This window comes from Conger conger, chromosome 9 (genome assembly GCF_963514075.1).
Source record: "Conger conger chromosome 9, fConCon1.1, whole genome shotgun sequence".
Classification (NCBI taxonomy): domain Eukaryota; kingdom Metazoa; phylum Chordata; class Actinopteri; order Anguilliformes; family Congridae; genus Conger; species Conger conger.
Genome location: NC_083768.1, coordinates 60735187 through 60763138, shown reverse-complemented (window position 1 = coordinate 60763138; position 27952 = coordinate 60735187). Strand labels below are relative to the sequence as shown.

General features: G+C 43.1%; 2 protein-coding genes across 5 annotated transcripts in view; one reads left to right on the top strand and one right to left on the bottom strand.

Moving 5' to 3' along the window:
- Positions 1-18: 18 nt before the first annotated feature.
- gsdmea (gasdermin Ea) lies at positions 19-23309 on the top strand. Of its 4 annotated transcripts, none has more exons than XM_061256485.1 (11): positions 19-1381; positions 14510-14950; positions 16198-16412; positions 17413-17605; positions 17994-18195; positions 19290-19410; positions 19830-19934; positions 20626-20753; positions 21324-21486; positions 22059-22132; positions 22241-23309. In XM_061256485.1, the coding sequence occupies exons 3-11, from the start codon at positions 16202-16204 to the stop codon at positions 22424-22426; spliced, it is 1383 nt and encodes a 460-aa protein (XP_061112469.1). In that variant the 5' UTR covers positions 19-1381; positions 14510-14950; positions 16198-16201; the 3' UTR covers positions 22427-23309. The 4 variants fall into 4 exon arrangements, with proteins under 4 accessions (XP_061112469.1, XP_061112468.1, XP_061112471.1 ...); XM_061256487.1 differs by lacking the exon at positions 19-1381 and adding an exon at positions 15378-15512 and having other exon boundaries at positions 13571-14950; XM_061256484.1 differs by lacking the exon at positions 14510-14950.
- Positions 23310-26224: 2915 nt separating this feature from the next.
- Positions 26225-27952, bottom strand: part of pals2b (protein associated with LIN7 2, MAGUK p55 family member b) — a 17621-nt gene continuing 15893 nt past the window's right edge. The window contains exons 10-12 of the mRNA XM_061254822.1: positions 27917-27952; positions 27288-27416; positions 26225-27182 (exon numbers count right to left, since the gene is read on the bottom strand). The exon at positions 27917-27952 is cut by the window's right edge and continues 167 nt beyond it. Coding sequence (XP_061110806.1) covers positions 27006-27182; positions 27288-27416; positions 27917-27952 — 342 coding nt within the window. The 3' untranslated portion in view covers positions 26225-27005. The remainder of the gene's footprint in view (positions 27183-27287; positions 27417-27916) is intronic.

Sequence of the window (27952 nt, the reverse complement as noted above, 5' to 3'; positions counted from 1 at the left end):
GAAAGAGAGGGAGAGGGAGGGGGAGAGAGGGAGTGGTGTGAGTTCCTCAAAAGTTGTACAACATCAGAAGCTTATTTCCCAACACCACTTCTACTTCCTCCTCTCCGTGAGCTCGCTTCCTTTTCCCCAAGTGACAGACAGACAGGGAGGACCAGGACAGACAGGGAGGACCAGGACAGACAGGGAGGACCAGGACAGAGAAGCTCCTGCAGTAAGTCATTCAGGAGCTGTAGGCAGAAAAGGCCATGGGCCACTGTCACACACTCCCACTCTGTGTGTTGGGGTTGGAGAGAAAGCTCCACCCACAGGGCTTCATCAGTGGTCAAGATCAGACAAGGGGGCGTGGCATGGGTCACTGAAAAGAACAGGGTCATTCCAATCGCTGCACCTCTCTCCATCTGCCACGTCTGTAACTGACCTGTGGGTCCACCTCTCTCCAACTGCCACATCTGTAACTGACCTGTGGGTCCACCTCTCTCCATCTGCCACATCTGTAACTGACCTGTGGGTCCACCTCTCCCCATCTGCCACGTCTGTAACTGACCTGTGGAGACACCTCTCCCCATCTGCCACGTCTGTAACTGACCTGTGGGTCCACCTCTCTCCAACTGCCACATCTGTAACTGACCTGTGGGTCCACCTCTCCCCATCTGCCATGTCTGTAACTGACCTGTGGAGACACCTCTCCCCATCTGCCACGTTTGTAACTGACCTGTGGAGCCACCTCTCCCCATCTGCCACGTCTGTAACTGAGAGAGAGAGGAGGGAAAGAGAGGCAGAGGGAGGGGGAGAGAGGGAGTGGTGTGAGTTCCTCAAAAGTTGTACAACATCAGAAGCTTATTTCCCAACACCACTTCTACTTCCTCCTCTCCGTGAGCTCGCTTCCTTTTTCCCAAGTGACAGACAGACAGAGAGGACCAGGACAGGCAGAGAGGACCAGGACAGACAGGGAGGACCAGGACAGACAGGGAGGACCAGGACAGACGGGGAGGACCAGGACAGAGAAGCTCCTGCAGTAAGTCATTCAGGAGCTGGAGGCAGAAAAGGCCATGGGCAATGGCTTGGCGTGGATCACTGAAAAAAACAGGGTCATTCCAATCGCTCCACCTCTCTCCATCTGCCACGTCTGTAACTGACCTGTGGGTCCACCTCTCTCCATCTGCCACATCTGTAACTGACCTGTGGGTCCACCTCTCCCCATCTGCCACGTCTGTAACTGACCTGTGGAGCCACCTCTCTCCATCTGCCACATCTGTAACTGACCTGTGGAGCCACCTCTCCCCATCTGCCACGTCTGTAACTGACCTGTGGAGCCACCTCTCCCCATCTGCCATGTCTATAGTCGTCATGTTTTCAAACTGCCACATGAAAGAACAAGGAGGTAAGAAAAGTGACCAGAAAGAGCCCTGTGGGGGTTTTTGACAGAAGTGGGGATTCTGTGGGGGTTTTTAGTTCCTCTAAACTGCTGATGAGATGACTTTCAATGTCTTATGCAAGCGAAGAATGTTTTTTCCTCAAAAACCCCGCCTTTATTCACATATTTACAGTGTGATATTTTTGCCTCTTAGAACTGTGTGTCTTTTCCCTGATTTTAAAAAGAAAGTTTGAAATTCTGAAAATATGTAGGAAAGCTTCTTTCAGCAGAAGCTATTTACTTGAATAGGGACAAAAACAGAGTATTTAATAAAATGTCTGATGCCATAAGTCATCACATTTATAGAGCAATTCCATGGTAACTGACATTACAACTGCTGGATGTTTGTGTGGTAAATACGGCGACATCATCGAGACTAACACCCAAATCTCCAGCATCTGTAATGTCAGTGACTGTTAGATAGATGTCCATAGACAACGTCCAATCCATTGTGTGAATGTATAGGCACACATACAATATCAGATATACAACATCATCAACACAAAACATAATTGTAACATAAAGATGCACATGGCATTGCTGTATAATATTTATAAAGTGAACTAAAGTTATAAAGTAAAAGAAAGAAAGAGAGCAACGGAGAGAAGAAGAGGCTGTTTGAGTTTGTGTTTAAAATGGTCTCAGTCGTGTTCATGTTTGAGTTTGAGTTTAAAATGGTCTCAGTCATGTTCATGTTTGAGTTTAAAATGGTCTCAGTCGTGTTCATGTTTGAGTTTAAAATGGTCTCAGTCGTGTTCATGTTTGAGTTTGTGTTTAAAATGGTCTCAGTCGTGTTCATGTTTGAGTTTGAGTTTAAAATGGTCTCAGTCGTGTTCATGTTTGAGGTTGTGTTTAAAATGGTCTCAGTCGTGTTCATGTTTGAGTTTGTGTTTAAAATGGTCTCAGTCGTGTTCATGTTTGAGTTTGTGTTTAAAATGGTCTCAGTCGTGTTCATGTTTGAGTTTGTGTTTAAAATGGTCTGTCGTGTTCATGTTTGAGTTTGAGTTTAAAATGGTCTCAGTCGTGTTCATGTTTGAGTTTGAGTTTAAAATGGTCTTAGTCGTGTTCATGTTTGAGGTTGTGTTTAAAATGGTCTCAGTCGTGTTCATGTTTGAGTTTGAGTTTAAAATGGTCTCAGTCGTGTTCATGTTTGAGTTTGTGTTTAAAATGGTCTCAGTCGTGTTCATGTTTGAGGTTGTGTTTAAAATGGTCTCAGTCGTGTTCATGATTGAGATTGTGTTTAAAATGGTCTCAGTCGTGTTCATGTTTGAGGTTGTGTTTAAAATGGTCTCAGTCGTGTTCATGTTTGAGTTTGAGTTTAAAATGGTCTCAGTCGTGTTCATGTTTGAGGTTGTGTTTAAAATGGTCTCAGTCGTGTTCATGTTTGAGTTTGAGTTTAAAATGGTCTCAGTCGTGTTCATGTTTGAGTTTGAGTTTAAAATGGTCTCAGTCGTGTTCATGTTTGAGTTTGTGTTTAAAATGGTCTCAGTCGTGTTCATGTTTGAGGTTGTGTTTAAAATGGTCTCAGTCGTGTTCATGTTTGAGGTTGTGTTTAAAATGGTCTCAGTCGTGTTCATGTTTGAGTTTGAGTTTAAAATGGTCTCAGTCGTGTTCATGTTTGAGTTTGAGTTTAAAATGGTCTCAGTCGTGTTCATGTTTGAGTTTGTGTTTAAAATGGTCTCAGTCGTGTTCATGTTTGAGTTTGAGTTAAAAATGGTCTCAGTCGTGTTCATGTTTGAGGTTGTGTTTAAAATGGTCTCAGTCGTGTTCATGTTTGAGTTTGTGTTTAAAATGGTCTCAGTCGTGTTCATGTTTGAGGTTGTGTTTAAAATGGTCTCAGTCGTGTTCATGTTTGAGGTTGTGTTTGAAATGGTCTCAGTCGTGTTCATGTTTGAGTTTGAGTTTAAAATGGTCTCAGTCATGTTCATGTTTGAGTTTGTGTTTAAAATGGTCTCAGTCGTGTTCATGTTTGAGTTTGTGTTTAAAATGGTCTCAGTCGTGTTCATGTTTGAGTTTGTGTTTAAAATGGTCTCAGTCGTGTTCATGTTAGTGTTTGTGTTTAAAATGGTCTGTCGTGTTCATGTTTGAGTTTGTGTTTAAAATGGTCTTAGTCGTGTTCATGTTTGAGTTTAAAATGGTCTCAGTCGTGTTCATGTTTGAGGTTGTGTTTAAAATGGTCTCAGTCGTGTTCATGTTTGAGTTTGTGTTCAAAATGGTCTCAGTCGTGTTCATGTTTGAGGTTGTGTTTAAAATGGTCTCAGTCGTGTTCATGTTTGAGTTTGTGTTTAAAATGGTCTCAGTCGTGTTCATGTTTGAGGTTGTGTTTAAAATGGTCTCAGTCGTGTTCATGTTTGAGTTTGTGTTTAAAATGGTCTCAGTCGTGTTCATGTTTGAGGTTGTGTTTAAAATGGTCTCAGTCGTGTTCATGTTTGAGGTTGTGTTTAAAATGGTCTCAGTCGTGTTCATGTTTGAGGTGTTTAAAATGGTCTCAGTCGTGTTCATGTTTGAGTTTGAGTTTAAAATGGTCTCAGTCGTGTTCATGTTTGAGTTTGTGTTTAAAATGGTCTCAGTCGTGTTCATGTTTGAGTTTGTGTTTAAAATGGTCTCAGTCGTGTTCATGTTTGAGTTTGAGTTAAAAATGGTCTCAGTCGTGTTCATGTTTGAGGTTGTGTTTAAAATGGTCTCAGTCGTGTTCATGTTTGAGTTTGTGTTTAAAATGGTCTCAGTCGTGTTCATGTTTGAGGTTGTGTTTAAAATGGTCTCAGTCGTGTTCATGTTTGAGGTTGTGTTTGAAATGGTCTCAGTCGTGTTCATGTTTGAGTTTGAGTTTAAAATGGTCTCAGTCATGTTCATGTTTGAGTTTGTGTTTAAAATGGTCTCAGTCGTGTTCATGTTTGAGTTTGTGTTTAAAATGGTCTCAGTCGTGTTCATGTTTGAGTTTGTGTTTAAAATGGTCTCAGTCGTGTTCATGTTAGAGTTTGTGTTTAAAATGGTCTGTCGTGTTCATGTTTGAGTTTGTGTTTAAAATGGTCTCAGTCGTGTTCATGTTTGAGGTTGTGTTTAAAATGGTCTCAGTCGTGTTCATGTTTGAGTTTGTGTTCAAAATGGTCTCAGTCGTGTTCATGTTTGAGGTTGTGTTTAAAATGGTCTCAGTCGTGTTCATGTTTGAGTTTGTGTTTAAAATGGTCTCAGTCGTGTTCATGTTTGAGTTTGTGTTTAAAATGGTCTCAGTCGTGTTCATGTTTGAGTTTGTGTTTAAAATGGTCTCAGTCGTGTTCATGTTTGAGTTTAAAATGGTCTCAGTCGTGTTCATGTTTGAGTTTAAAATGGTCTCAGTCGTGTTCATGTTTGAGTTTAAAATGGTCTCAGTCGTGTTCATGTTTGAGTTTGAGTTTAAAATGGTCTCAGTCGTGTTCATGTTTGAGTTTGAGTTTAAAATGGTCTCAGTCGTGTTCATGTTTGAGTTTGTGTTTAAAATGGTCTCAGTCGTGTTCATGTTTGAGTTTGTGTTTAAAATGGTCTCAGTCGTGTTCATGTTTGAGTTTGTGTTTAAAATGGTCTCAGTCGTGTTCATGTTTGAGTTTGAGTTTAAAATGGTCTCAGTCGTGTTCATGTTTGAGTTTGAGTTGAAAATGGTCTCAGTCATGTTCATGTTTGAGTTTAAAATGGTCTCAGTCATGTTCATGTTTGAGTTTGTGTTTAAAATGGTCTCAGTCGTGTTCATGTTTGAGTTTGTGTTTAAAATGGTCTCAGTCGTGTTCATGTTTGAGTTTGTGTTTAAAATGGTCTCAGTCGTGTTCATGTTTGAGTTTAAAATGGTCTCAGTCGTGTTCATGTTTGAGTTTAAAATGGTCTCAGTCGTGTTCATGTTTGAGTTTAAAATGGTCTCAGTCGTGTTCATGTTTGAGGTTGTGTTTAAAATGGTCTCAGTCGTGTTCATGTTTGAGTTTGAGTTTAAAATGGTCTCAGTCGTGTTCATGTTTGAGTTTGTGTTTAAAATGGTCTCAGTCGTGTTCATGTTTGAGGTTGTGTTTAAAATGGTCTCAGTCGTGTTCATGTTTGAGTTTGTGTTTAAAATGGTCTCAGTCGTGTTCATGTTTGAGGTTGTGTTTAAAATGGTCTCAGTCGTGTTCATGTTTGAGGTTGTGTTTAAAATGGTCTCAGTCGTGTTCATGTTTGAGTTTGAGTTTAAAATGGTCTCAGTCGTGTTCATGTTTGAGTTTGAGTTTAAAATGGTCTCAGTCGTGTTCATGTTTGAGTTTGTGTTTAAAATGGTCTCAGTCGTGTTCATGTTTGAGTTTGAGTTAAAAATGGTCTCAGTCGTGTTCATGTTTGAGGTTGTGTTTAAAATGGTCTCAGTCGTGTTCATGTTTGAGTTTGTGTTTAAAATGGTCTCAGTCGTGTTCATGTTTGAGGTTGTGTTTAAAATGGTCTCAGTCGTGTTCATGTTTGAGGTTGTGTTTGAAATGGTCTCAGTCGTGTTCATGTTTGAGTTTGAGTTTAAAATGGTCTCAGTCATGTTCATGTTTGAGTTTGTGTTTAAAATGGTCTCAGTCGTGTTCATGTTTGAGTTTGAGTTTAAAATGGTCTCAGTCGTGTTCATGTTTGAGTTTGTGTTTAAAATGGTCTCAGTCGTGTTCATGTTTGAGTTTGAGTTAAAAATGGTCTCAGTCGTGTTCATGTTTGAGGTTGTGTTTAAAATGGTCTCAGTCGTGTTCATGTTTGAGTTTGTGTTTAAAATGGTCTCAGTCGTGTTCATGTTTGAGGTTGTGTTTAAAATGGTCTCAGTCGTGTTCATGTTTGAGGTTGTGTTTGAAATGGTCTCAGTCGTGTTCATGTTTGAGTTTGAGTTTAAAATGGTCTCAGTCATGTTCATGTTTGAGTTTGTGTTTAAAATGGTCTCAGTCGTGTTCATGTTTGAGTTTGTGTTTAAAATGGTCTCAGTCGTGTTCATGTTTGAGTTTGTGTTTAAAATGGTCTCAGTCGTGTTCATGTTAGTGTTTGTGTTTAAAATGGTCTGTCGTGTTCATGTTTGAGTTTGTGTTTAAAATGGTCTTAGTCGTGTTCATGTTTGAGTTTAAAATGGTCTCAGTCGGGTCATGTTTGAGGTTGTGTTTAAAATGGTCTCAGTCGTGTTCATGTTTGAGTTTGTGTTCAAAATGGTCTCAGTCGTGTTCATGTTTGAGGTTGTGTTTAAAATGGTCTCAGTCGTGTTCATGTTTGAGTTTGTGTTTAAAATGGTCTCAGTCGTGTTCATGTTTGAGGTTGTGTTTAAAATGGTCTCAGTCGTGTTCATGTTTGAGTTTGTGTTTAAAATGGTCTCAGTCGTGTTCATGTTTGAGGTTGTGTTTAAAATGGTCTCAGTCGTGTTCATGTTTGAGGTTGTGTTTAAAATGGTCTCAGTCGTGTTCATGTTTGAGGTGTTTAAAATGGTCTCAGTCGTGTTCATGTTTGAGTTTGAGTTTAAAATGGTCTCAGTCGTGTTCATGTTTGAGTTTGTGTTTAAAATGGTCTCAGTCGTGTTCATGTTTGAGTTTGTGTTTAAAATGGTCTCAGTCGTGTTCATGTTTGAGTTTGAGTTAAAAATGGTCTCAGTCGTGTTCATGTTTGAGGTTGTGTTTAAAATGGTCTCAGTCGTGTTCATGTTTGAGTTTGTGTTTAAAATGGTCTCAGTCGTGTTCATGTTTGAGGTTGTGTTTAAAATGGTCTCAGTCGTGTTCATGTTTGAGGTTGTGTTTGAAATGGTCTCAGTCGTGTTCATGTTTGAGTTTGAGTTTAAAATGGTCTCAGTCATGTTCATGTTTGAGTTTGTGTTTAAAATGGTCTCAGTCGTGTTCATGTTTGAGTTTGTGTTTAAAATGGTCTCAGTCGTGTTCATGTTTGAGTTTGTGTTTAAAATGGTCTCAGTCGTGTTCATGTTAGAGTTTGTGTTTAAAATGGTCTGTCGTGTTCATGTTTGAGTTTGTGTTTAAAATGGTCTCAGTCGTGTTCATGTTTGAGGTTGTGTTTAAAATGGTCTCAGTCGTGTTCATGTTTGAGTTTGTGTTCAAAATGGTCTCAGTCGTGTTCATGTTTGAGGTTGTGTTTAAAATGGTCTCAGTCGTGTTCATGTTTGAGTTTGTGTTTAAAATGGTCTCAGTCGTGTTCATGTTTGAGTTTGTGTTTAAAATGGTCTCAGTCGTGTTCATGTTTGAGTTTGTGTTTAAAATGGTCTCAGTCGTGTTCATGTTTGAGTTTAAAATGGTCTCAGTCGTGTTCATGTTTGAGTTTAAAATGGTCTCAGTCGTGTTCATGTTTGAGTTTAAAATGGTCTCAGTCGTGTTCATGTTTGAGTTTGAGTTTAAAATGGTCTCAGTCGTGTTCATGTTTGAGTTTGAGTTTAAAATGGTCTCAGTCGTGTTCATGTTTGAGTTTGTGTTTAAAATGGTCTCAGTCGTGTTCATGTTTGAGTTTGTGTTTAAAATGGTCTCAGTCGTGTTCATGTTTGAGTTTGTGTTTAAAATGGTCTCAGTCGTGTTCATGTTTGAGTTTGAGTTTAAAATGGTCTCAGTCGTGTTCATGTTTGAGTTTGAGTTTAAAATGGTCTCAGTCGTGTTCATGTTTGAGTTTAAAATGGTCTCAGTCATGTTCATGTTTGAGTTTGAGTTTAAAATGGTCTCAGTCGTGTTCATGTTTGAGTTTAAAATGGTCTCAGTCGTGTTCATGTTTGAGTTTGTGTTTAAAATGGTCTCAGTCGTGTTCATGTTTGAGTTTGTGTTTAAAATGGTCTCAGTCGTGTTCATGTTTGAGTTTAAAATGGTCTCAGTCGTGTTCATGTTTGAGTTTAAAATGGTCTCAGTCGTGTTCATGTTTGAGTTTAAAATGGTCTCAGTCGTGTTCATGTTTGAGTTTAAAATGGTCTCAGTCGTGTTCATGTTTGAGTTTGAGTTTAAAATGGTCTCAGTCGTGTTCATGTTTGAGTTTGAGTTTAAAATGGTCTCAGTCGTGTTCATGTTTGAGTTTGTGTTTAAAATGGTCTCAGTCGTGTTCATGTTTGAGTTTGTGTTTAAAATAGTCTCAGTCGTGTTCATGTTTGAGTTTGAGTTAAAAATGGTCTCAGTCGTGTTCATGTTTGAGGTTGTGTTTAAAATGGTCTCAGTCGTGTTCATGTTTGAGTTTGTGTTTAAAATGGTCTCAGTCGTGTTCATGTTTGAGGTTGTGTTTAAAATGGTCTCAGTCGTGTTCATGTTTGAGTTTGAGTTTAAAATGGTCTCAGTCATGTTCATGTTTGACTTTGTGTTTAAAATGGTCTCAGTCGTGTTCATGTTTGAGTTTGTGTTTAAAATGGTCTCAGTCGTGTTCATGTTTGAGTTTGTGTTTAAAATGGTCTCAGTCGTGTTCATGTTTGAGTTTGTGTTTAAAATGGTCTCAGTCGTGTTCATGTTTGAGTTTGTGTTTAAAATGGTCTCAGTCGTGTTCATGTTTGAGTTTGAGTTTAAAATGGTCTCAGTCGTGTTCATGTTTGAGTTTGAGTTTAAAATGGTCTCAGTCGTGTTCATGTTTGAGTTTAAAATGGTCTCAGTCATGTTCATGTTTGAGTTTGTGTTTAAAATGGTCTCAGTCGTGTTCATGTTTGAGTTTGTGTTTAAAATGGTCTCAGTCGTGTTCATGTTTGAGTTTGTGTTTAAAATGGTCTCAGTCGTGTTCATGTTTGAGTTTAAAATGGTCTCAGTCGTGTTCATGTTTGAGTTTAAAATGGTCTCAGTCGTGTTCATGTTTGAGTTTAAAATGGTCTCAGTCGTGTTCATGTTTGAGGTTGTGTTTAAAATGGTCTCAGTCGTGTTCATGTTTGAGTTTGAGTTTAAAATGGTCTCAGTCGTGTTCATGTTTGAGTTTGTGTTTAAAATGGTCTCAGTCGTGTTCATGTTTGAGGTTGTGTTTAAAATGGTCTCAGTCGTGTTCATGTTTGAGTTTGTGTTTAAAATGGTCTCAGTCGTGTTCATGTTTGAGGTTGTGTTTAAAATGGTCTCAGTCGTGTTCATGTTTGAGGTTGTGTTTAAAATGGTCTCAGTCATGTTCATGTTTGAGTTTGAGTTTAAAATGGTCTCAGTCGTGTTCATGTTTGAGTTTGAGTTTAAAATGGTCTCAGTCGTGTTCATGTTTGAGTTTGTGTTTAAAATGGTCTCAGTCGTGTTCATGTTTGAGTTTGAGTTAAAAATGGTCTCAGTCGTGTTCATGTTTGAGGTTGTGTTTAAAATGGTCTCAGTCGTGTTCATGTTTGAGTTTGTGTTTAAAATGGTCTCAGTCGTGTTCATGTTTGAGGTTGTGTTTAAAATGGTCTCAGTCGTGTTCATGTTTGAGGTTGTGTTTGAAATGGTCTCAGTCGTGTTCATGTTTGAGTTTGAGTTTAAAATGGTCTCAGTCATGTTCATGTTTGAGTTTGTGTTTAAAATGGTCTCAGTCGTGTTCATGTTTGAGTTTGAGTTTAAAATGGTCTCAGTCGTGTTCATGTTTGAGTTTGTGTTTAAAATGGTCTCAGTCGTGTTCATGTTTGAGTTTGAGTTAAAAATGGTCTCAGTCGTGTTCATGTTTGAGGTTGTGTTTAAAATGGTCTCAGTCGTGTTCATGTTTGAGTTTGTGTTTAAAATGGTCTCAGTCGTGTTCATGTTTGAGGTTGTGTTTAAAATGGTCTCAGTCGTGTTCATGTTTGAGGTTGTGTTTGAAATGGTCTCAGTCGTGTTCATGTTTGAGTTTGAGTTTAAAATGGTCTCAGTCATGTTCATGTTTGAGTTTGTGTTTAAAATGGTCTCAGTCGTGTTCATGTTTGAGTTTGTGTTTAAAATGGTCTCAGTCGTGTTCATGTTTGAGTTTGTGTTTAAAATGGTCTCAGTCGTGTTCATGTTAGTGTTTGTGTTTAAAATGGTCTGTCGTGTTCATGTTTGAGTTTGTGTTTAAAATGGTCTTAGTCGTGTTCATGTTTGAGTTTAAAATGGTCTCAGTCGGGTCATGTTTGAGGTTGTGTTTAAAATGGTCTCAGTCGTGTTCATGTTTGAGTTTGTGTTCAAAATGGTCTCAGTCGTGTTCATGTTTGAGGTTGTGTTTAAAATGGTCTCAGTCGTGTTCATGTTTGAGTTTGTGTTTAAAATGGTCTCAGTCGTGTTCATGTTTGAGGTTGTGTTTAAAATGGTCTCAGTCGTGTTCATGTTTGAGTTTGTGTTTAAAATGGTCTCAGTCGTGTTCATGTTTGAGGTTGTGTTTAAAATGGTCTCAGTCGTGTTCATGTTTGAGGTTGTGTTTAAAATGGTCTCAGTCGTGTTCATGTTTGAGGTGTTTAAAATGGTCTCAGTCGTGTTCATGTTTGAGTTTGAGTTTAAAATGGTCTCAGTCGTGTTCATGTTTGAGTTTGTGTTTAAAATGGTCTCAGTCGTGTTCATGTTTGAGTTTGTGTTTAAAATGGTCTCAGTCGTGTTCATGTTTGAGTTTGAGTTAAAAATGGTCTCAGTCGTGTTCATGTTTGAGGTTGTGTTTAAAATGGTCTCAGTCGTGTTCATGTTTGAGTTTGTGTTTAAAATGGTCTCAGTCGTGTTCATGTTTGAGTTTGTGTTTAAAATGGTCTCAGTCGTGTTCATGTTTGAGTTTGTGTTTAAAATGGTCTCAGTCGTGTTCATGTTTGAGTTTGAGTTTAAAATGGTCTCAGTCATGTTCATGTTTGAGTTTGTGTTTAAAATGGTCTCAGTCGTGTTCATGTTTGAGTTTGTGTTTAAAATGGTCTCAGTCGTGTTCATGTTTGAGTTTGTGTTTAAAATGGTCTCAGTCGTGTTCATGTTAGAGTTTGTGTTTAAAATGGTCTGTCGTGTTCATGTTTGAGTTTGTGTTTAAAATGGTCTCAGTCGTGTTCATGTTTGAGGTTGTGTTTAAAATGGTCTCAGTCGTGTTCATGTTTGAGTTTGTGTTCAAAATGGTCTCAGTCGTGTTCATGTTTGAGGTTGTGTTTAAAATGGTCTCAGTCGTGTTCATGTTTGAGTTTGTGTTTAAAATGGTCTCAGTCGTGTTCATGTTTGAGTTTGTGTTTAAAATGGTCTCAGTCGTGTTCATGTTTGAGTTTGTGTTTAAAATGGTCTCAGTCGTGTTCATGTTTGAGTTTAAAATGGTCTCAGTCGTGTTCATGTTTGAGTTTAAAATGGTCTCAGTCGTGTTCATGTTTGAGTTTAAAATGGTCTCAGTCGTGTTCATGTTTGAGTTTGAGTTTAAAATGGTCTCAGTCGTGTTCATGTTTGAGTTTGAGTTTAAAATGGTCTCAGTCGTGTTCATGTTTGAGTTTGTGTTTAAAATGGTCTCAGTCGTGTTCATGTTTGAGTTTGTGTTTAAAATGGTCTCAGTCGTGTTCATGTTTGAGTTTGAGTTTAAAATGGTCTCAGTCGTGTTCATGTTTGAGTTTGAGTTTAAAATGGTCTCAGTCGTGTTCATGTTTGAGTTTAAAATGGTCTCAGTCATGTTCATGTTTGAGTTTGAGTTTAAAATGGTCTCAGTCGTGTTCATGTTTGAGTTTAAAATGGTCTCAGTCGTGTTCATGTTTGAGTTTGTGTTTAAAATGGTCTCAGTCGTGTTCATGTTTGAGTTTGTGTTTAAAATGGTCTCAGTCGTGTTCATGTTTGAGTTTAAAATGGTCTCAGTCGTGTTCATGTTTGAGTTTAAAATGGTCTCAGTCGTGTTCATGTTTGAGTTTAAAATGGTCTCAGTCGTGTTCATGTTTGAGTTTAAAATGGTCTCAGTCGTGTTCATGTTTGAGTTTGAGTTTAAAATGGTCTCAGTCGTGTTCATGTTTGAGTTTGAGTTTAAAATGGTCTCAGTCGTGTTCATGTTTGAGTTTGTGTTTAAAATGGTCTCAGTCGTGTTCATGTTTGAGTTTGTGTTTAAAATAGTCTCAGTCGTGTTCATGTTTGAGTTTGAGTTAAAAATGGTCTCAGTCGTGTTCATGTTTGAGGTTGTGTTTAAAATGGTCTCAGTCGTGTTCATGTTTGAGTTTGTGTTTAAAATGGTCTCAGTCGTGTTCATGTTTGAGGTTGTGTTTAAAATGGTCTCAGTCGTGTTCATGTTTGAGTTTGAGTTTAAAATGGTCTCAGTCATGTTCATGTTTGACTTTGTGTTTAAAATGGTCTCAGTCGTGTTCATGTTTGAGTTTGTGTTTAAAATGGTCTCAGTCGTGTTCATGTTTGAGTTTGTGTTTAAAATGGTCTCAGTCGTGTTCATGTTTGAGTTTGTGTTTAAAATGGTCTGTCGTGTTCATGTTTGAGTTTGTGTTTAAAATGGTCTCAGTCGTGTTCATGTTTGAGTTTAAAATGGTCTCAGTCGTGTTCATGTTTGAGGTTGTGTTTAAAATGGTCTCAGTCGTGTTCATGTTTGAGTTTGTGTTCAAAATGGTCTCAGTCGTGTTCGTGTTTGAGGTTGTGTTTAAAATGGTCTCAGTCGTGTTCATGTTTGAGTTTGTGTTTAAAATGGTCTCAGTCGTGTTCATGTTTGAGTTTGTGTTTAAAATGGTCTCAGTCATGTTCATGTTTGAGTTTGTGTTTAAAATGGTCTCAGTCGTGTTCATGTTTGAGTTTAAAATGGTCTCAGTCGTGTTCATGTTTGAGTTTAAAATGGTCTCAGTCGTGTTCATGTTTGAGTTTAAAATGGTCTCAGTCGTGTTCATGTTTGAGTTTGAGTTTAAAATGGTCTCAGTCGTGTTCATGTTTGAGTTTGAGTTTAAAATGGTCTCAGTCGTGTTCATGTTTGAGTTTGTGTTTAAAATGGTCTCAGTCGTGTTCATGTTTGAGTTTGTGTTTAAAATGGTCTCAGTCGTGTTCATGTTTGAGTTTGTGTTTAAAATGGTCTCAGTCGTGTTCATGTTTGAGTTTGAGTTTAAAATGGTCTCAGTCGTGTTCATGTTTGAGTTTGAGTTTAAAATGGTCTCAGTCGTGTTCATGTTTGAGTTTAAAATGGTCTCAGTCATGTTCATGTTTGAGTTTGTGTTTAAAATGGTCTCAGTCGTGTTCATGTTTGAGTTTGTGTTTAAAATGGTCTCAGTCGTGTTCATGTTTGAGGTTGTGTTTAAAATGGTCTCAGTCGTGTTCATGTTTGAGTTTGTGTTTAAAATGGTCTGTCGTGTTCATATTTGAGGTTGTGTTTAAAATGGTCTCAGTCGTGTTCATGTTTGAGTTTGTGTTTAAAATGGTCTCAGTCGTGTTCATGTTTGAGTTTAAAATGGTCTCAGTCGTGTTCATGTTTGAGTTTGTGTTTAAAATGGTCTCAGTCGTGTTCATGTTTGAGTTTGTGTTTAAAATGGTCTCAGTCGTGTTCATGTTTGGTGTGTGTTGGTGTATTGGTTAACCTCCCAGACAGAGAAGCCCTGATTGCACGCTCTTTACTGTAACCCATGGAAATGCAGAAGTGAAAATGGAGGCTCCCATGTGTTAGAGAGGGAGCAGGGCAGGTCAGCACTCTAACCACCAGACTCTCCCCCGTCCTGCAGGAGCAAAGAGGAACTGAGAGAGAGCTCATATCTACTGTGGTCAGACATGCAGGTGCTCATATCTACTGTGTTCAGACACGCAGGTGTTCATATCTACTGTGGTAGGACATGCAGGTGTTCATATCTACTGTGGTCATGTTTTCTCCGAGCCTCAGAGTCTGTTTACTGCATATAGAGGAAAACAGCATGTCTCAGATTAGTGTCATCACCATAGCAATGATATGACGTGGGAGAGAGATGACTGGATCGAGTGATTTCATAAAGCCAATCACGGGGCCCTGTGAGCGATACCAGCCAATAGGCGACAGGCCTCCTGGTCTAAACCAGAGGTGGAAAGTCCAACGGTCAGGAAGTCAGAACGTAAAAGCCCAGCCTTGTGTTATTTCCACCCATGAACTCTAAACACGCAGCATTCTATCAGCACAAGAACGTGTTCGCTCTGCTTATGGTGCACAGCAGCCCCTTGGCAGTGTATTTCATTAGGATGTGGCACATACACCGCTCCTGGACATGTGGCTGTTGTGTGTGTCAGGTGTAGGTTTACAGGTGTGTGGTGTGGCCTTTGATCTGCAGCAGGTAGGTGGTGTAATGTGTTCTTCTTCCAGGTCAGAACATCGCTGAGTTGTCCACAGACACTTTTCAGATGCTTCAACAAGGTGCTGCTAAAATGCTCGATAATAATGTCAGTGTGGGCCCATCGGAACCCTATTTCCAGAATTTTCAAATGATTTCCCGGAATCAACAAGTCCGCTCTTGTTCTCACATCTGGGCTGGATTTACTGGAGGTCGCTTGGCTCCAGCGCATGAACCGGCGGTACCCGAAAAGGATTGGTCTTCGCCCACTTCTTAAAAGCCCACTCATTCTATTACATAGCTTTTCTTGTGATTGGCACCTCCCTAATCCTATCAGAATCCCCCAGAAAATAAATACGCCCAAAATATATAATCGTTTGACATCCAGTTCATAAAATACAGACAGCGAATTCGCACTGGGTTGACAGGGCTGTCCGTTGCGCAGGGTATAAGATCGCGACCCCAAGACTGAGGTGAGTTCAGAAACAAATTCATGACCGTCTTTATTTGTTACAAAGCTTTACAATGGTGCAGCAACTGGTAACGGGCTAACAGTCTTTAGTTATATTGTCGCTATTTTCCTCCAGCCAATCAGATCCACGAGTTTACTGTTTCAGGTCCCTGTGCTAAATTTAGAGAGAGTCTTCTGTGTGTGAAGTATTTAAATAACATTTATTGTGGTTAATTTATTAGGCTAATAAATAAAACAAGCAGTTGAAGTTACTTCGCTATTCATTAAATTGCCATGTGCTTCTCTCTTAACTGACCTAGATTGAGCTACCGTATTCTCGTTGTGGGAAATACCCGTAGTTCACAAGTAGTATTCTCGGAATCGTAACGTGCGTTAAAAGGGAGGCAGGGGAAATCTGACATGTATTCACCCTGCTGAATGCGCTGCAGATCGCGAACGCCCACTTCAGCAGCCGAACGGAAAGTTGTAGAAAGTGCCTCCACTTCAAAGAGTGAAGTCATTCGTCTGTTCACCGCGATCGTCCTCACGCGCACAGCTAAGCGGACACACTTTCAGAAATAAAGGTACATTTTCGTTCTTCAAGGATCACATTTCTCAGATGTACCCTGGAAGTACAGTAATAACGTTCTCTTTGGGTAGAAATAAGTACGTTTTTCCAAGCAAAAAAATTACAAATGAATTACATATTGTTGGCTTGGGGTACAATTGTCTGTAGGCTACCTATAGGGTACCCCCCCCAGCGACAAGCATTTGTACACTTTTCGGCAATTCTCGAAGTTATTTCTGAGAGTGTAAGAACCGCATTTGTTCCTCTTGTCGTCGTTCTGCTCAGCCGTAAACTCGCGTGCGCTCGCGTGCGCTCACCCGCACTCCCTAATCTGGTCACGCGCAGTCCTTTTCGCTGGAATGTCTTGGGTAAACCCGAGCGGAAACGAAGCCCCGAAACGGGGCCCCTGCGTCCTACCAAGGGCTGTGACTTTAAATATCTATATCCCCGACCTGTACGAAGTTCATGTCCATTTCTTTTTGAGGAAATTCAAGTGCGTTTAGCGGCGTCTGGCGGCGATACCATGATTATCCTCGATGGGAGGGCTGCCTCTGGTCATATAAATTACGAGTGAAGTCGGGTTGAATGGCTGGTCATAACTGTGTGAGTGTGTGAGTTTGTGTATGTGTGTGTTCGTGTGTAATGTTTGATGCTGTTTACTGCTAGCAGTTCTGTGTTGACTTTTTTCCTGTCGCCCGTAGCGGAATGTTGGCCCAAGCCACCGGTGCCTTTGTGCAGCAGATTGACCCGGGCGGGACCCTGATCCCACTGACCCGGATCAATGACTCGGAAAAGCTGGACCTGCTGGCGCTGGTTCTGAAGAGCCATGGACCCTGGTTCTGGCAGCGGACCAAATACCGGCCCACCGACTTCACCCTCAACGACCTGCTGCTGGGAGACACGCCCATCAGCACAGGTATGCACACCTGTGGGACTGCACTCACCTGCACAGCAATGCACACACACACTCACACACACACACACTCACACTCACACATACACACACACACACACACACACACACACACACTCTCTCACACACTCACACACACACACACTCACACACACTCACACACACACACACACTCACACATACACACACACACACACTCACACACACACACACACTCACACTCACACACACACACACACACACACACTCTCTCACACACACACACTCACACACACTCACACACACACACACTCACACATACACACACACACACACACACACACTCACACATACACACTCACACACACTCTCACACTCTCACACACTCTCACACACACACACTCACACATACACACACACACTCACACACACGCACACACTCACACACACTCTCACACACACACACACTCTCACACACACACACTCTCACACACACACACATACACACACACACACACTCACTCACACATACACTCGCACATACACACACACACACTCACACATACACACACACACTCACACACACACACTCTCACACACACACACACACTCACACACTCACACACTCACACACATACACACACACACACACACTCGCACATACACACACTCACACTCACACACATACACACACACTCGCACATACACACACACACTCACACACACTCACACACACATACACACACACACACGCACTCACACATACACACACATAAACACATACACACACACTCACACACACATACACACACACACACTCATACACGTCTTACACACACACACACACACACACACACACACACACACACACACACACACACTCACCTGTGCTATGAAAGAGTCGTAACTCCTGGTTGTGTTGTGCTAACACAGCTGTGCATCAGGAGCCACACCTGGCACAGGTAAGCAGTAGCAGCCCCACAGGTGAGGGGCAGGGTGATGGCTCTCTCTCTCTCTCGGGCAGGTGTGCTGGAGAAGGACTTCCTGAAGTATGAGGGCACATTTGGGGACAGTGCGTCAGGCAGGCTGGAGTGCGGGGGGGAACAGGTGAGCGTGAACGTGCAGGGGAAAGGCTCATCCAAACTGCAGTCCTCCTTCGGGAACCTGAGGAAGCAGGAAGTGGACGTCCCGAAACTGCTGCAGGACTCCCATAACAGGTCAGAGAACACCTGTACCACACCTGTACCACACCTGTGCCACACCTATATACCTGTACCACACCTGTGCCACACCTATACACCTATACCACACCTGTGCCACACCTATACACCTGTACCACGTATACACCTATACCACACCTATACACCTGTACCACACCTATACACCTATACCATACCTGTACCACACCTGTGCCACACCTATACACCTGTACCACATATACACCTGTACCACACATATACACCTATACCACACCTGTACCACACCTTCACACCTGTACCACACCTATACACCTGGTCCTCCTCTTGACTCACTAAAATTGTACCACTGTGCAGATATTTCCAGACCTCCCTGTAATGTGGTGTGTGTGTGTGTGTGTGTGTTCAGGAGGCTGAACCCGCAGCATGGGCTGCTGCGGTTGGTGCAGGGGCGTGGGCCTGGCGGGGGGCGGGGCGGGGGGCGGGGGCTGGCGCTGGCGGTGCTGAAGGAGCGGATCGTCTCCACACAGCCCTGCTCCATCACCCAGCAGACCCGCCGGGCCGGCAGCTGCAGCGCCATGCTGCCCCTCATCACCACCAGCAGCGTGCAGGTAACGCCCTCACACCCTCACCCTCACACCCTCACTCTCACACCCTCACACCCTCACTCTCACACCCTCACCTCACCCTCACCCTCACACCCTCACACCCTCACCCCCTCACCCCCTCACTCTCACACCCTCACCTCACCCTCACACCCTCACACCCTCACCCTCACACCCTCACCCCCTCACTCTCACACCCTCACCTCACCCTCACACCCTCACCCTCACACCCTCACCCTCTCACACCCTCACCCTCACACCCTCACCCTCACCCCCTCACACCCTCACTCTCACCCCCTCACCCTCACACCCTCACCCTCACCTCACACTCTCACCCCCTCACACCCTCACCCCCTCACACCCCACAACCCCACAACCTCACACTCTCACCCTCACACCCTCACCCCCTCACTCTCACACCCTCACACCCTCACCCCCTCACACCCACCCCCTCACCCTCACACCCTCACACTCACCCCCTCACACTCACCCCCTCACCCCCTCACTCTCACACCCTCACCCCCTCACCCTCACCCCCTCACCTCACACCCTCACACCCTCACTCTCACACCCACTCTCACACCCTCACTCTCACACCCTCACCCCCTCACACCCTCACTCTCACACCCTCACACCCTCACTCTCACACCCTCACTCTCACCCTCACCTCACACCCTCACACCCTCACCTCACACCCTCACTCTCACACCCTCACCCCCTCACTCTCACACCCTCACACCAACCCCACCTGCCCTCACACCCCACACTCTCACACCCTCACCCTCACACCATCACACCCTCACACCCCCTCACCCTCACTCTCACACCTCACACTCTCACCCTCACACCCTCACCTCACACCCTCACACCAACCCCACCTGCCCTCACACCCCACACTCTCACACCCTCACCCCCTCACTCTCACACCCTCACCTCACACCCTCACACCCTCACACCCCACACTCACACCCCACACCAACCCCACCTGCCCTCACACCCTCACACCCTCACACCAACCACCCCACACCTGCCTTCACACCAACCATTACGCACTTTGCTGCTAGTCATGTGACCCAGACTAACCAATGGGTGGGCTGCAGGTGTCTGTGCAGGAGAAAGGCAGCCTGCAGAAGGACAGCAACATCTCCCTGGAGATCCCAGAGGGCTCCGTCCTGGCCTACAGTGTCCTGGAGCTGGACATCACCCCCACCGGCCACTATGGTGAGAGAGAGTGTGTGTGTGAGTGTGTGTGAGAGGGTATGAGTGTGTGTGTGTGTGTGTGTGAGAGGGTATGAGTGTGTGTGTGCGTGTGTGTGTGTGTGTGTGTGTGAGAGGGTATGAGTGTGTGTGTGTGTGTGTGTGTGAGAGGGTATGAGTGTGTGTGTGAGAGGGTATGAGTGTGTGTGTGTGTGTGTGAGAGGGTATGAGTGTGTGTGTGTGTGTGTGAGTGTGTGTGTGTGCGCGTGTGTTTGTGTCAGTGTGTGTGTGAGACCTGATGTTATCTGTCAGTGACATTAATAAATTAATTTTGGTTAGCAACTACACTGCCAGTGGGATATGAAGATAATTTGTGTGTGTGTGTCTGTGTGTGTGTGTGTGTGTATGTGTGTGTGTGTGTGTGTGTGTGTGTGTGTATACAGAATTCTGTCTCCAGCTGGACACTGAGGGGGGGTTTGAGGTGGATGGGCCAATCAGAAGCAATGGAGAGGAACACAGGGAACAGCCAATCAGCATCCTACAGGAAGGTAGCTCCACCCACATCCCTCTCCATATGTGTGCAAGTAAAACCTTTTTCCAAACACACAGTTATGAAGAAAACAAATAAGTTAATCAGTGCAAATCCATCATAAGAACATCATCATATATAATACATACACACGCACACACACACATACACATGCACACACATACAAGCCTAAATACACACAACATGTAAGCAAGTAAAATGTATGAGCAGACATTTGACAATTAAAAGGCCCAACAATTTAAAAGACCTTTAAAAGTGTAAAAAAACGACTTAGCAAGGCCAGGCCATGCAAGGCCTTTTAGGAAATTAAAAGTAGCTTAGAATGTAGGTAACCAGGGCAATGTGAACAGGTGTTATACTGTATTTATGGGACCGATGATTTGATCCAACTAGGAGCCCAGCTGCTGCATTCTGGACAGGTTATCTGGCCAAAGCAGCATGGCTAAGGCAAGAGACCAGTCTGCAGTTTTTCTCATCAAGAAAGCATGAAGCATGTCATCTCCAAAGCAGTGTTAAGAGGTGCAGCTCTAGTGTGGCCCAAGCGAAGCATATATAATGAGATTGAGCCCTGAGGGACATCGCACAGACACAGAGCTGCCAGGAGTTACAGTAAACGATACATATGTGTGTGTGTTTGTGTGTGTATAGGATCTGATAAGATAAGCTTGGTTGTGGTCTCTCTGTCTCAGAACTCTCTTGGCTGAAGGCTCATCTCCAGCTCCTTGCAGCCCTCCCAGTGCCGGTCCGGTCCAGCCTCTTCCAGCTGCTTCAGCAGGTTCTGTGTGACCGGTCCACACTCAGCATACTGGAGAACACGGTTAGTGAGGAGCATGTAGGTGATGATGATGGTGATGATGATGATGGTGATGATGATGATGGTGATGGTGATGATGGTGGTGATGGTGATGATGGTTGTGATGGTGGTGATGATGATGATGGTGATGGTTGTGATGGTGATGATGGTGGTGATGGTTGTGATGGTGGTGATGATGGTGGTGATGGTGATGATGATGATGGTGATGATGGTGATGATGATGGCGATGATGGTGGCGATGATGATGACGATGGTGATGATGATGATGGTGATGATGGTGATGGTGGTGATGGTGGTGATGGTGATGATGGTTGTGATGGTGGTGATGACGATGATGGTGATGGTTGTGATGGAGATGGTGATGATGGTGGTGATGGTGATGATGGTGGTGATGATGATTATGGTGATGATGGTGGTGGTGATGATGATGGTGATGATGATGATGGTGATGATGGTGATGATGGTGGCGATGATGGTGGCGATGATGATGACGATGGTGATGATGATGATGATGGTGATGATGATGATGATGGTGATGATGATAAAGATGGTGCTGAACACCCTGTTCTCCAGCTGGAAGAGTTGGTGGTGGGCAGGGTCTCCTCGTGGGCGGAGCTGAGTGGGCCTCTCTGTGAGGAGGGGAGGGTTCGAGCCCTGCTGGACCTGCTTCAGAAAGCCCCGCCCCCACACGCTGACCTCATCGCCACCGTACACCTGCTGCTCAGTGCCATGGAGGGTGAGTCATCCACACACCTGTGCCACTCACCTCTGCATGACTTAGTTGATTAAACTGAGCAGGACACAATCCTCTCCTGGAGCAATGCAGGGTTAAGGGCCTTGCTCAAGGGCCCAACGGCTGTGTGGATCTTATCCCAGTCATGTACCTTAACCACTATGCTACAGGCCACCTCTACCTGTACCCGTACCTGTACCCCTACACACCTGTACACTGAATACCCAACGTGCATTCAAGACGGCGAACGTTCATGGCAAGCCATGTTTGCCGCAAGCAGATACTGTTTTTACATGAACATCCCATCCCGTCCACCGCCAACACCTTTTTAATACAATTGACATGACTTGGGTCTCACTGATTAGCTGCTTACCTAGTAAGAATTATATTACATTGGCAAGCATTTGACAATGAGCAAATACTAGCCGACATTCACCGTCTTGAACTTATACCTCAGGCTGAACACCCCTCATACACACATAAACAAATACACAAACAGACACACACTTGTCATACTTACGTTTATGCCTATATATACCTCTCTCTCTCTCTCTCTCTCTCCCTCCCTCCCTCAGAGATGACTGATGCTGGTCTGGCTCAGCTGTGTGCCTGCTGTTCTCCTCCTGTGCTGAAGACCCTACAGGACCTGGTGAGTGTCTGATGGATCTCAAAGCTAAACTGGCTCTGCTACCTTTCACTACATTACCCAGCTTGCTCGCTACATTACCCAGCATGCCTGGCTGTGTGTGTCCTGCAGGTGAGTGGGGAGTCAGCCCTGGCCGATGAAGAGGTGTGTCAGAGGGTGGAGCTCCTCTTCTCATCCTCCAATGTGGTGCTGCGCAGAGAGATGGGCAGGCTGTGGGCGGAGCTAGGAGCCCAGGCAGGGCTCCGCCCCCTCGTCATGTGTATCGCAGTGCAAGGCCTAGCCACTCTGGGTCTTTAGAGAGAGAGTGTGAGTGTGTGTGTACCCCCCCTTTCTGAATACACATTTGTATTATCATTTCTACAGTAATCATGTTTTATTGCACTCATATTTAAAATGATATCATTAAGCTTGAAGAATGTATTTAAATGTTTGTTTTGTGGTTGGGTTTGCACAAATCCCAGCCTGATCCCAGCACTGGTACTATATATAATATATACAGAATTAAGCTTTTATATATATATAAATATATATATATATATTATATATATATTTTTTTCGTTATATGCTATTACAGTTGCATTGTTATTTTATATGCAGTACCAGTGCTGTAAGCTAACCGATATTTATTATATTTTACTATACATGTAATAAATACAGTATTTATATTTAAAACTAAGTTTTAAGCCTTTTTACAGTCCATATGTGTACTGTTCATATTTTATGTTTGCTGTCAATCTGAAATGTCTATTTTTTAAAAATCTGTTCTTCAAAAATGTTTCATCATTTTTTAAATTTTGTTTTGGACTGTCACCCCAGAAGGGACGTGGCCCTGCTGGTTCTCTGTTCATACAAGTTCTCATGCAGGATCTCTGAATCCTCTCTCCAGGGTTCTGTCAGTGACTGGGCCCAGGCTGGGCTGGGCTGGGTTGGGGGTGTGAGATGGGCCCAGTCTGGATTAGGAATGTTTAAATTGAGAGGGGGGTTTACTTCTGGCCATTGACAGGGCCACAGACTCTATGCACCACTACTTTCAGCTTTTTATAGTGGTAGTTCATATTATTTTATGTAATACATGCACAATTAAGCTGCCGTAATATTTTATTTATACATGTATGGATATCAATGTATGCATGTACTGAATATATGCCTTTGTTTGCATTAAAAGCAGTTTAAAAACCCATATTGTAGTAGTTTTGTCTCATTTACGTGAATTAACGCAGGTGAATCACCGGGTGCTTTCGTTATATTTGCCTGTCAGCAGCCTGGAGGAAGTAGACAGGAGGAGTAGGTTTTTCCTCGGAAGAGAAACTGGTTCCCCAAATATTACTGTAGCGCCCCCTAGCGTGTCTGGCTATTAGTGCGCTCCCCGAATTCCTATATAACGAGATCACTCTCTCTAGTGTTAATTAATGCTCTAATTAAATAATTCACTAAATGTAGGCTATTGTAAACCTTGTCACTGTTAGCTTACTCTCTGTATCAAATAAGCCACCCACAGACAGGCAAATATCCAAGAGAAGTTTAAACTATTTACTTGAAAAATATGTTATATTTCTATGTGTATATTTGTATATAACAGATAAACACAAATGAATGGCTTGCTTTTCAGTTCTTTAACTGCTATGCATTCACTCAAAACAGTTAAGTCAACATATTTACACCACTTTTTCAAACCTAAAATACGCCGGCAAATATATATCCTAAATGCAGTAACATTGGGTACGCAACCAGTTGTCAGCAGAGATGCAGGCCTGTATCGGTGCTAGCGTTCGGTGAAGCCTCAAACAAAATGGCCGCTTCGCGCCAAAAGCGCCGCGAGAGAAAACAAAACAAACTTGCGCTGGTTGTCCTCCTCCATAGCAACGCAATGTCGGGCGGCGCTGTGTGTTGAGACGTCGTCACTGCGGTCCTCCTCAATTGTGTTCGGTCCCCGGAGATCTTGGAGACGACGTGTGAAGGAGTGACCGGGCTGGCTACTCTTATACAACGTCCTTGGATCCTCCAACGGCAAGCTACGTCGAGCTAACTAGCATGTATCCTCGTCGTAAACTCTGTCCGAGTTTTCGATATCAAACACGTTATAACACCACTGTATCACTGTAGAATGTTGCTAAAAGACTCACTGTCCGTTCGTCTAAACACATTCACTACAATATCACTATACATTGGTGTTATACAAACTGTAGGAGCCATTTTCCATTTAAATTAGTTGAATGCGTGCCTGTCACGCGGGAGACCGGGGTTCGATTCCCCGACGGGGAGCCACACTCACTTTTGATTTTAGAACACTGAGAACAAAGGAGTTAGGAAGACGTAAGAGCACACAGTTCTTTACGGCTGTTGAAGACCTTTGGACCCTTTTGAATACTTGAATGTCACATTTTCATTATTTGGATCTACTGATTTAACTACTTTCTACTAACCATTTGTTTGAATCATTGGAATCTATTGGAGTTTCCTTTGTTTGCTCTCATCCACCTGCCAACTCACCTGCCTTGCCTGTCTGCCCTGCTTCCCTCTCTACCCCCAACCATCGCATCTTCATCCATAAAGGTAAAATTCAATCATTGTAAAGCCAGTCAAAGAAGCTCGACATTACGTCTAAACTTGTGGCTATTTTATGGACAAATTTGAAAATATGCCCTTACACAAACTATTCAATATATTATATTATATAAACTTATCAATAGCAGTGCACCAGTGCTAGCTCTCCCGTCTTGTCTCTACTCGCTCTACTCCCGTTTTTTCTCTCTCGCGTCTTTTTGCTTCCCCCCTGAACTCTCACCCTGACTGCTGATTGGGCCTCACTCCAAGAAAGTGAATTTTAACGAACACATTTTTTAACGCATGTAAACAGTATTTAAACATTTTTTAGATTATTAAAAACACGTTTTAAAAGAAAATAAACAAAATGATAATACAATGAGTTTAGGAAATACCCAAAATACATCAGCTTTATAAATATTAACTGATTATAGAATCTAAGCAGGCAAGGCATACGCACACCCCACGATGGGTGCATGTTTCATTTATTTATTTATTTATTTATTTTGTTCATTCAAGCATCCACTCCAGCTGAGTGACTACATTTGTCCATCAACGCCCCCTGGCGGTTAACTCGGCTCTGTCGTTTCAAAGCCATATATCTATGTATCTACCCAAATTCAACGAAGATTACGTTTATTTAAGGTGAGTTAAAGTGAGTTTTGTGTTATATGAAGTGACGTGTTCTGAATGTATCTTTGAATGTTTACCTATAGTAAAAATATGGGTAGATATAAGGTATCTTGGTGTCACAATTTTACTTTTGGAAGAGATAATACCTGGTAGCTCGTGTCGTGGTATACTTCATGCAGCTACATCCAGTCATCTACACGAGCTTGATATGCTTGGCGAACCTCAAGAGTACTGTTCAAACCTGGAAATATTCACACGCTGTGTGGCATCTTGCATTTCGCTGTGTACCCACGATCAGGAAAACGTAATGTTACATCGAAGTTGTAGCTAATATCGCACAGTAGCATTTATGACGAGCTACGGTTGTTAACGTAATGTTTTTTTAAATTCCCGTATTACGGACAAAGCTGTTGGTGGTTCATAACCAGTGCCATAATATAATTTATTTAATACATGTCCTAAGCATGTACCTCTTGGCCAAAAAGTTTTGTCACATTGGAAGAAAGGAGGACTCACGGCTGTTGACATGTTAATTGACTCGCTCAGTGGTTTCCGCCCATTTTTCTGGAGTTCTACGCTGTAGGTTTCCATTTCACCTGGTACTAATGACCAGCTCGGCCAGATGTCTAGCTGTCCAGCTATTGTTCAGAGGGTACCGCTGTATAAAAGAGAGGACGCACGCCACAGGTTTCAGTCAGTTTATTTGGCTGTTATCGAAAATGCCTTTTTAAAATACAGGTCTTTACTTGCAAAAATATATGCTGTCAAATTAGGCTATCTAAATAAAAAAGGGAACCAATATCACAAACTAATGAGGCAGCTGCTTGGGGAAGGAGTTCTGTGGGACACCGCTGGGCGCGGGGCTCCATCATCCATCAACACCGAGGAAACGTGTATGAAAACGGCAAACAAACGGCTAACAGAACTCAGGAGACTTAAACCCTCACGTAGTTCATTCACATACATTCAGACAAACAATCACCACAGACGCAAAATGTACTGTATCCAAAAGACAAAATAAACTAGAAGCTACATCAAAATAAAAACTACAAAAAAGATTACATAAACCACGAAATGAAAGAAAGAAAAAAACTCAAACTTTTTGGCTAGGGAAAGTTACATCACTGCTCACTAATGCACGTTGTCCAATAAAAGCGGTCTAATCTACACTTTGCGCTCTGTTCTTAATTAAAGGTAAACGCTCAGGGACTGAAGACCACAGAGTAGTTCTGGGTAAAATGGGAGCAACACCGGGAATCGAGCGCGAAACAAACCGCCTGCTTCCAGAACCTTCCGGTAGTTGCTGTACCGTTATCTTCTGGGGAAAAGCTGTCGATTCGAATCTTTCCAGGTCAATTTGTAAAAAAAAAAAACGGATTTTCTTTTCTTTGACTTATCAGCATGGTATCTTCAGCTCCATTTGAGAGGGAAACAGAATAGAATAATAGGATCAAAATGGTGACAATCTCTTATTTAAAAACTAGAAAAAAGACAAGAACAAGCAAATCTTGTTTTTTTTTACTTTTCTTTGTTGTTCTTTGAACTCCAAGTTTATATGCATAGAAAGATGTTCCGTAAAAAGTTACAAATATTGAAATAAATGAGCACCCTTCTCGTTGAGGAGAATGAGCTGCTGTCGTGTGTGAAGCAGGGGCGTGGCCCTGTGTTTGTGGGCGGGGCCTGCTGTGTCCGCACGCGCTCAGTACACCCAGTTGACCGGGACCCACTGTGGGTCGGAGCAGAGCCGGTCCACAGCCGCCTGCAGCCTGTCGAAGGCCCGGTCCAGACTGTCATTCACTATGCAGAGGTCAAAGTAGTGGCCATAGCACCTCTGTATCCTGGCGCTCTCCTCTACAGTCCGCTTCAGATCCATGTCCTGAGAGACGGCAGAAGCGTTAGAGCGACGTTGTGATGACGGGGCTGAGTAACATTGGGGTAACCCTGCAGTAACGTTAGAGGAACGTTGTGGCGGCGGTCTCACCGTTAGCTGCTTGGTGCTGGCCCCGGTCTCCACGGCAGCGCGGTGCATGGCTGTGAGGGTGTCCAGCGCTGGCGCCCCCACGAACACCACGTACGGCATGAACTCCACCGTCTTCAGCAGCTTCAGCGCCTGCACCACACACTCCACATCAACCTGCCATGCAGTCGCCGCTTTCTCCAAAGTCACTTACAGTTGATTAGGCTAAGCAGGGGCCAATCCCCCTGCAGCAATGTGGAGTTAAGGGCCTTGCTCAAGGGCCCAGCAGCTGTGCAGATCTTATTGTGGCTACACCGGGGCTTGAACCACCAACCATGGGGCTTGAACCACCATGCACCTTAGCCACTGGGCTACAGGCCCCTTAACCACTAGACTACAGGCACCTTAGCCACTGGGCTACAGGCACCTTAGCCACTAGACTACAGGCACATTAGCCACTAGGCTACAGGCACCTTAGCCACTAGACTACAGGCACATTAGCCACTAGGCTACAGGCACCTTAGCCACTAGGCTACAGACACCTTAAGCACTAGACTACAGGCCCCTTAGACACTGGGCTACAGGCCCCTTAGACACTGGGCTACAGGTATGTTAGTTGTGGTTCTGCAGTTGGCTCTGGTTCTGGTTCTGACCTGCGGGTTGACGTCCAGGATGCAGGTGCGTCCCGT

Bases quoted from the DNA above. Each gene is read 5' to 3' on its own strand.
- gsdmea (XM_061256484.1), top strand. From the start codon at position 16,202: ATGTTGGCCCAAGCCACCGGTGCCTTTGTGCAGCAGATTGACCCGGGC. The intron at 18,196-19,289 runs GTAACGCCCTCA...GGTGGGCTGCAG, and splicing joins TCACCACCAGCAGCGTGCAG to GTGTCTGTGCAGGAGAAAGG. The intron at 19,935-20,625 runs GTAGCTCCACCC...TCTCTGTCTCAG, and splicing joins AATCAGCATCCTACAGGAAG to AACTCTCTTGGCTGAAGGCT.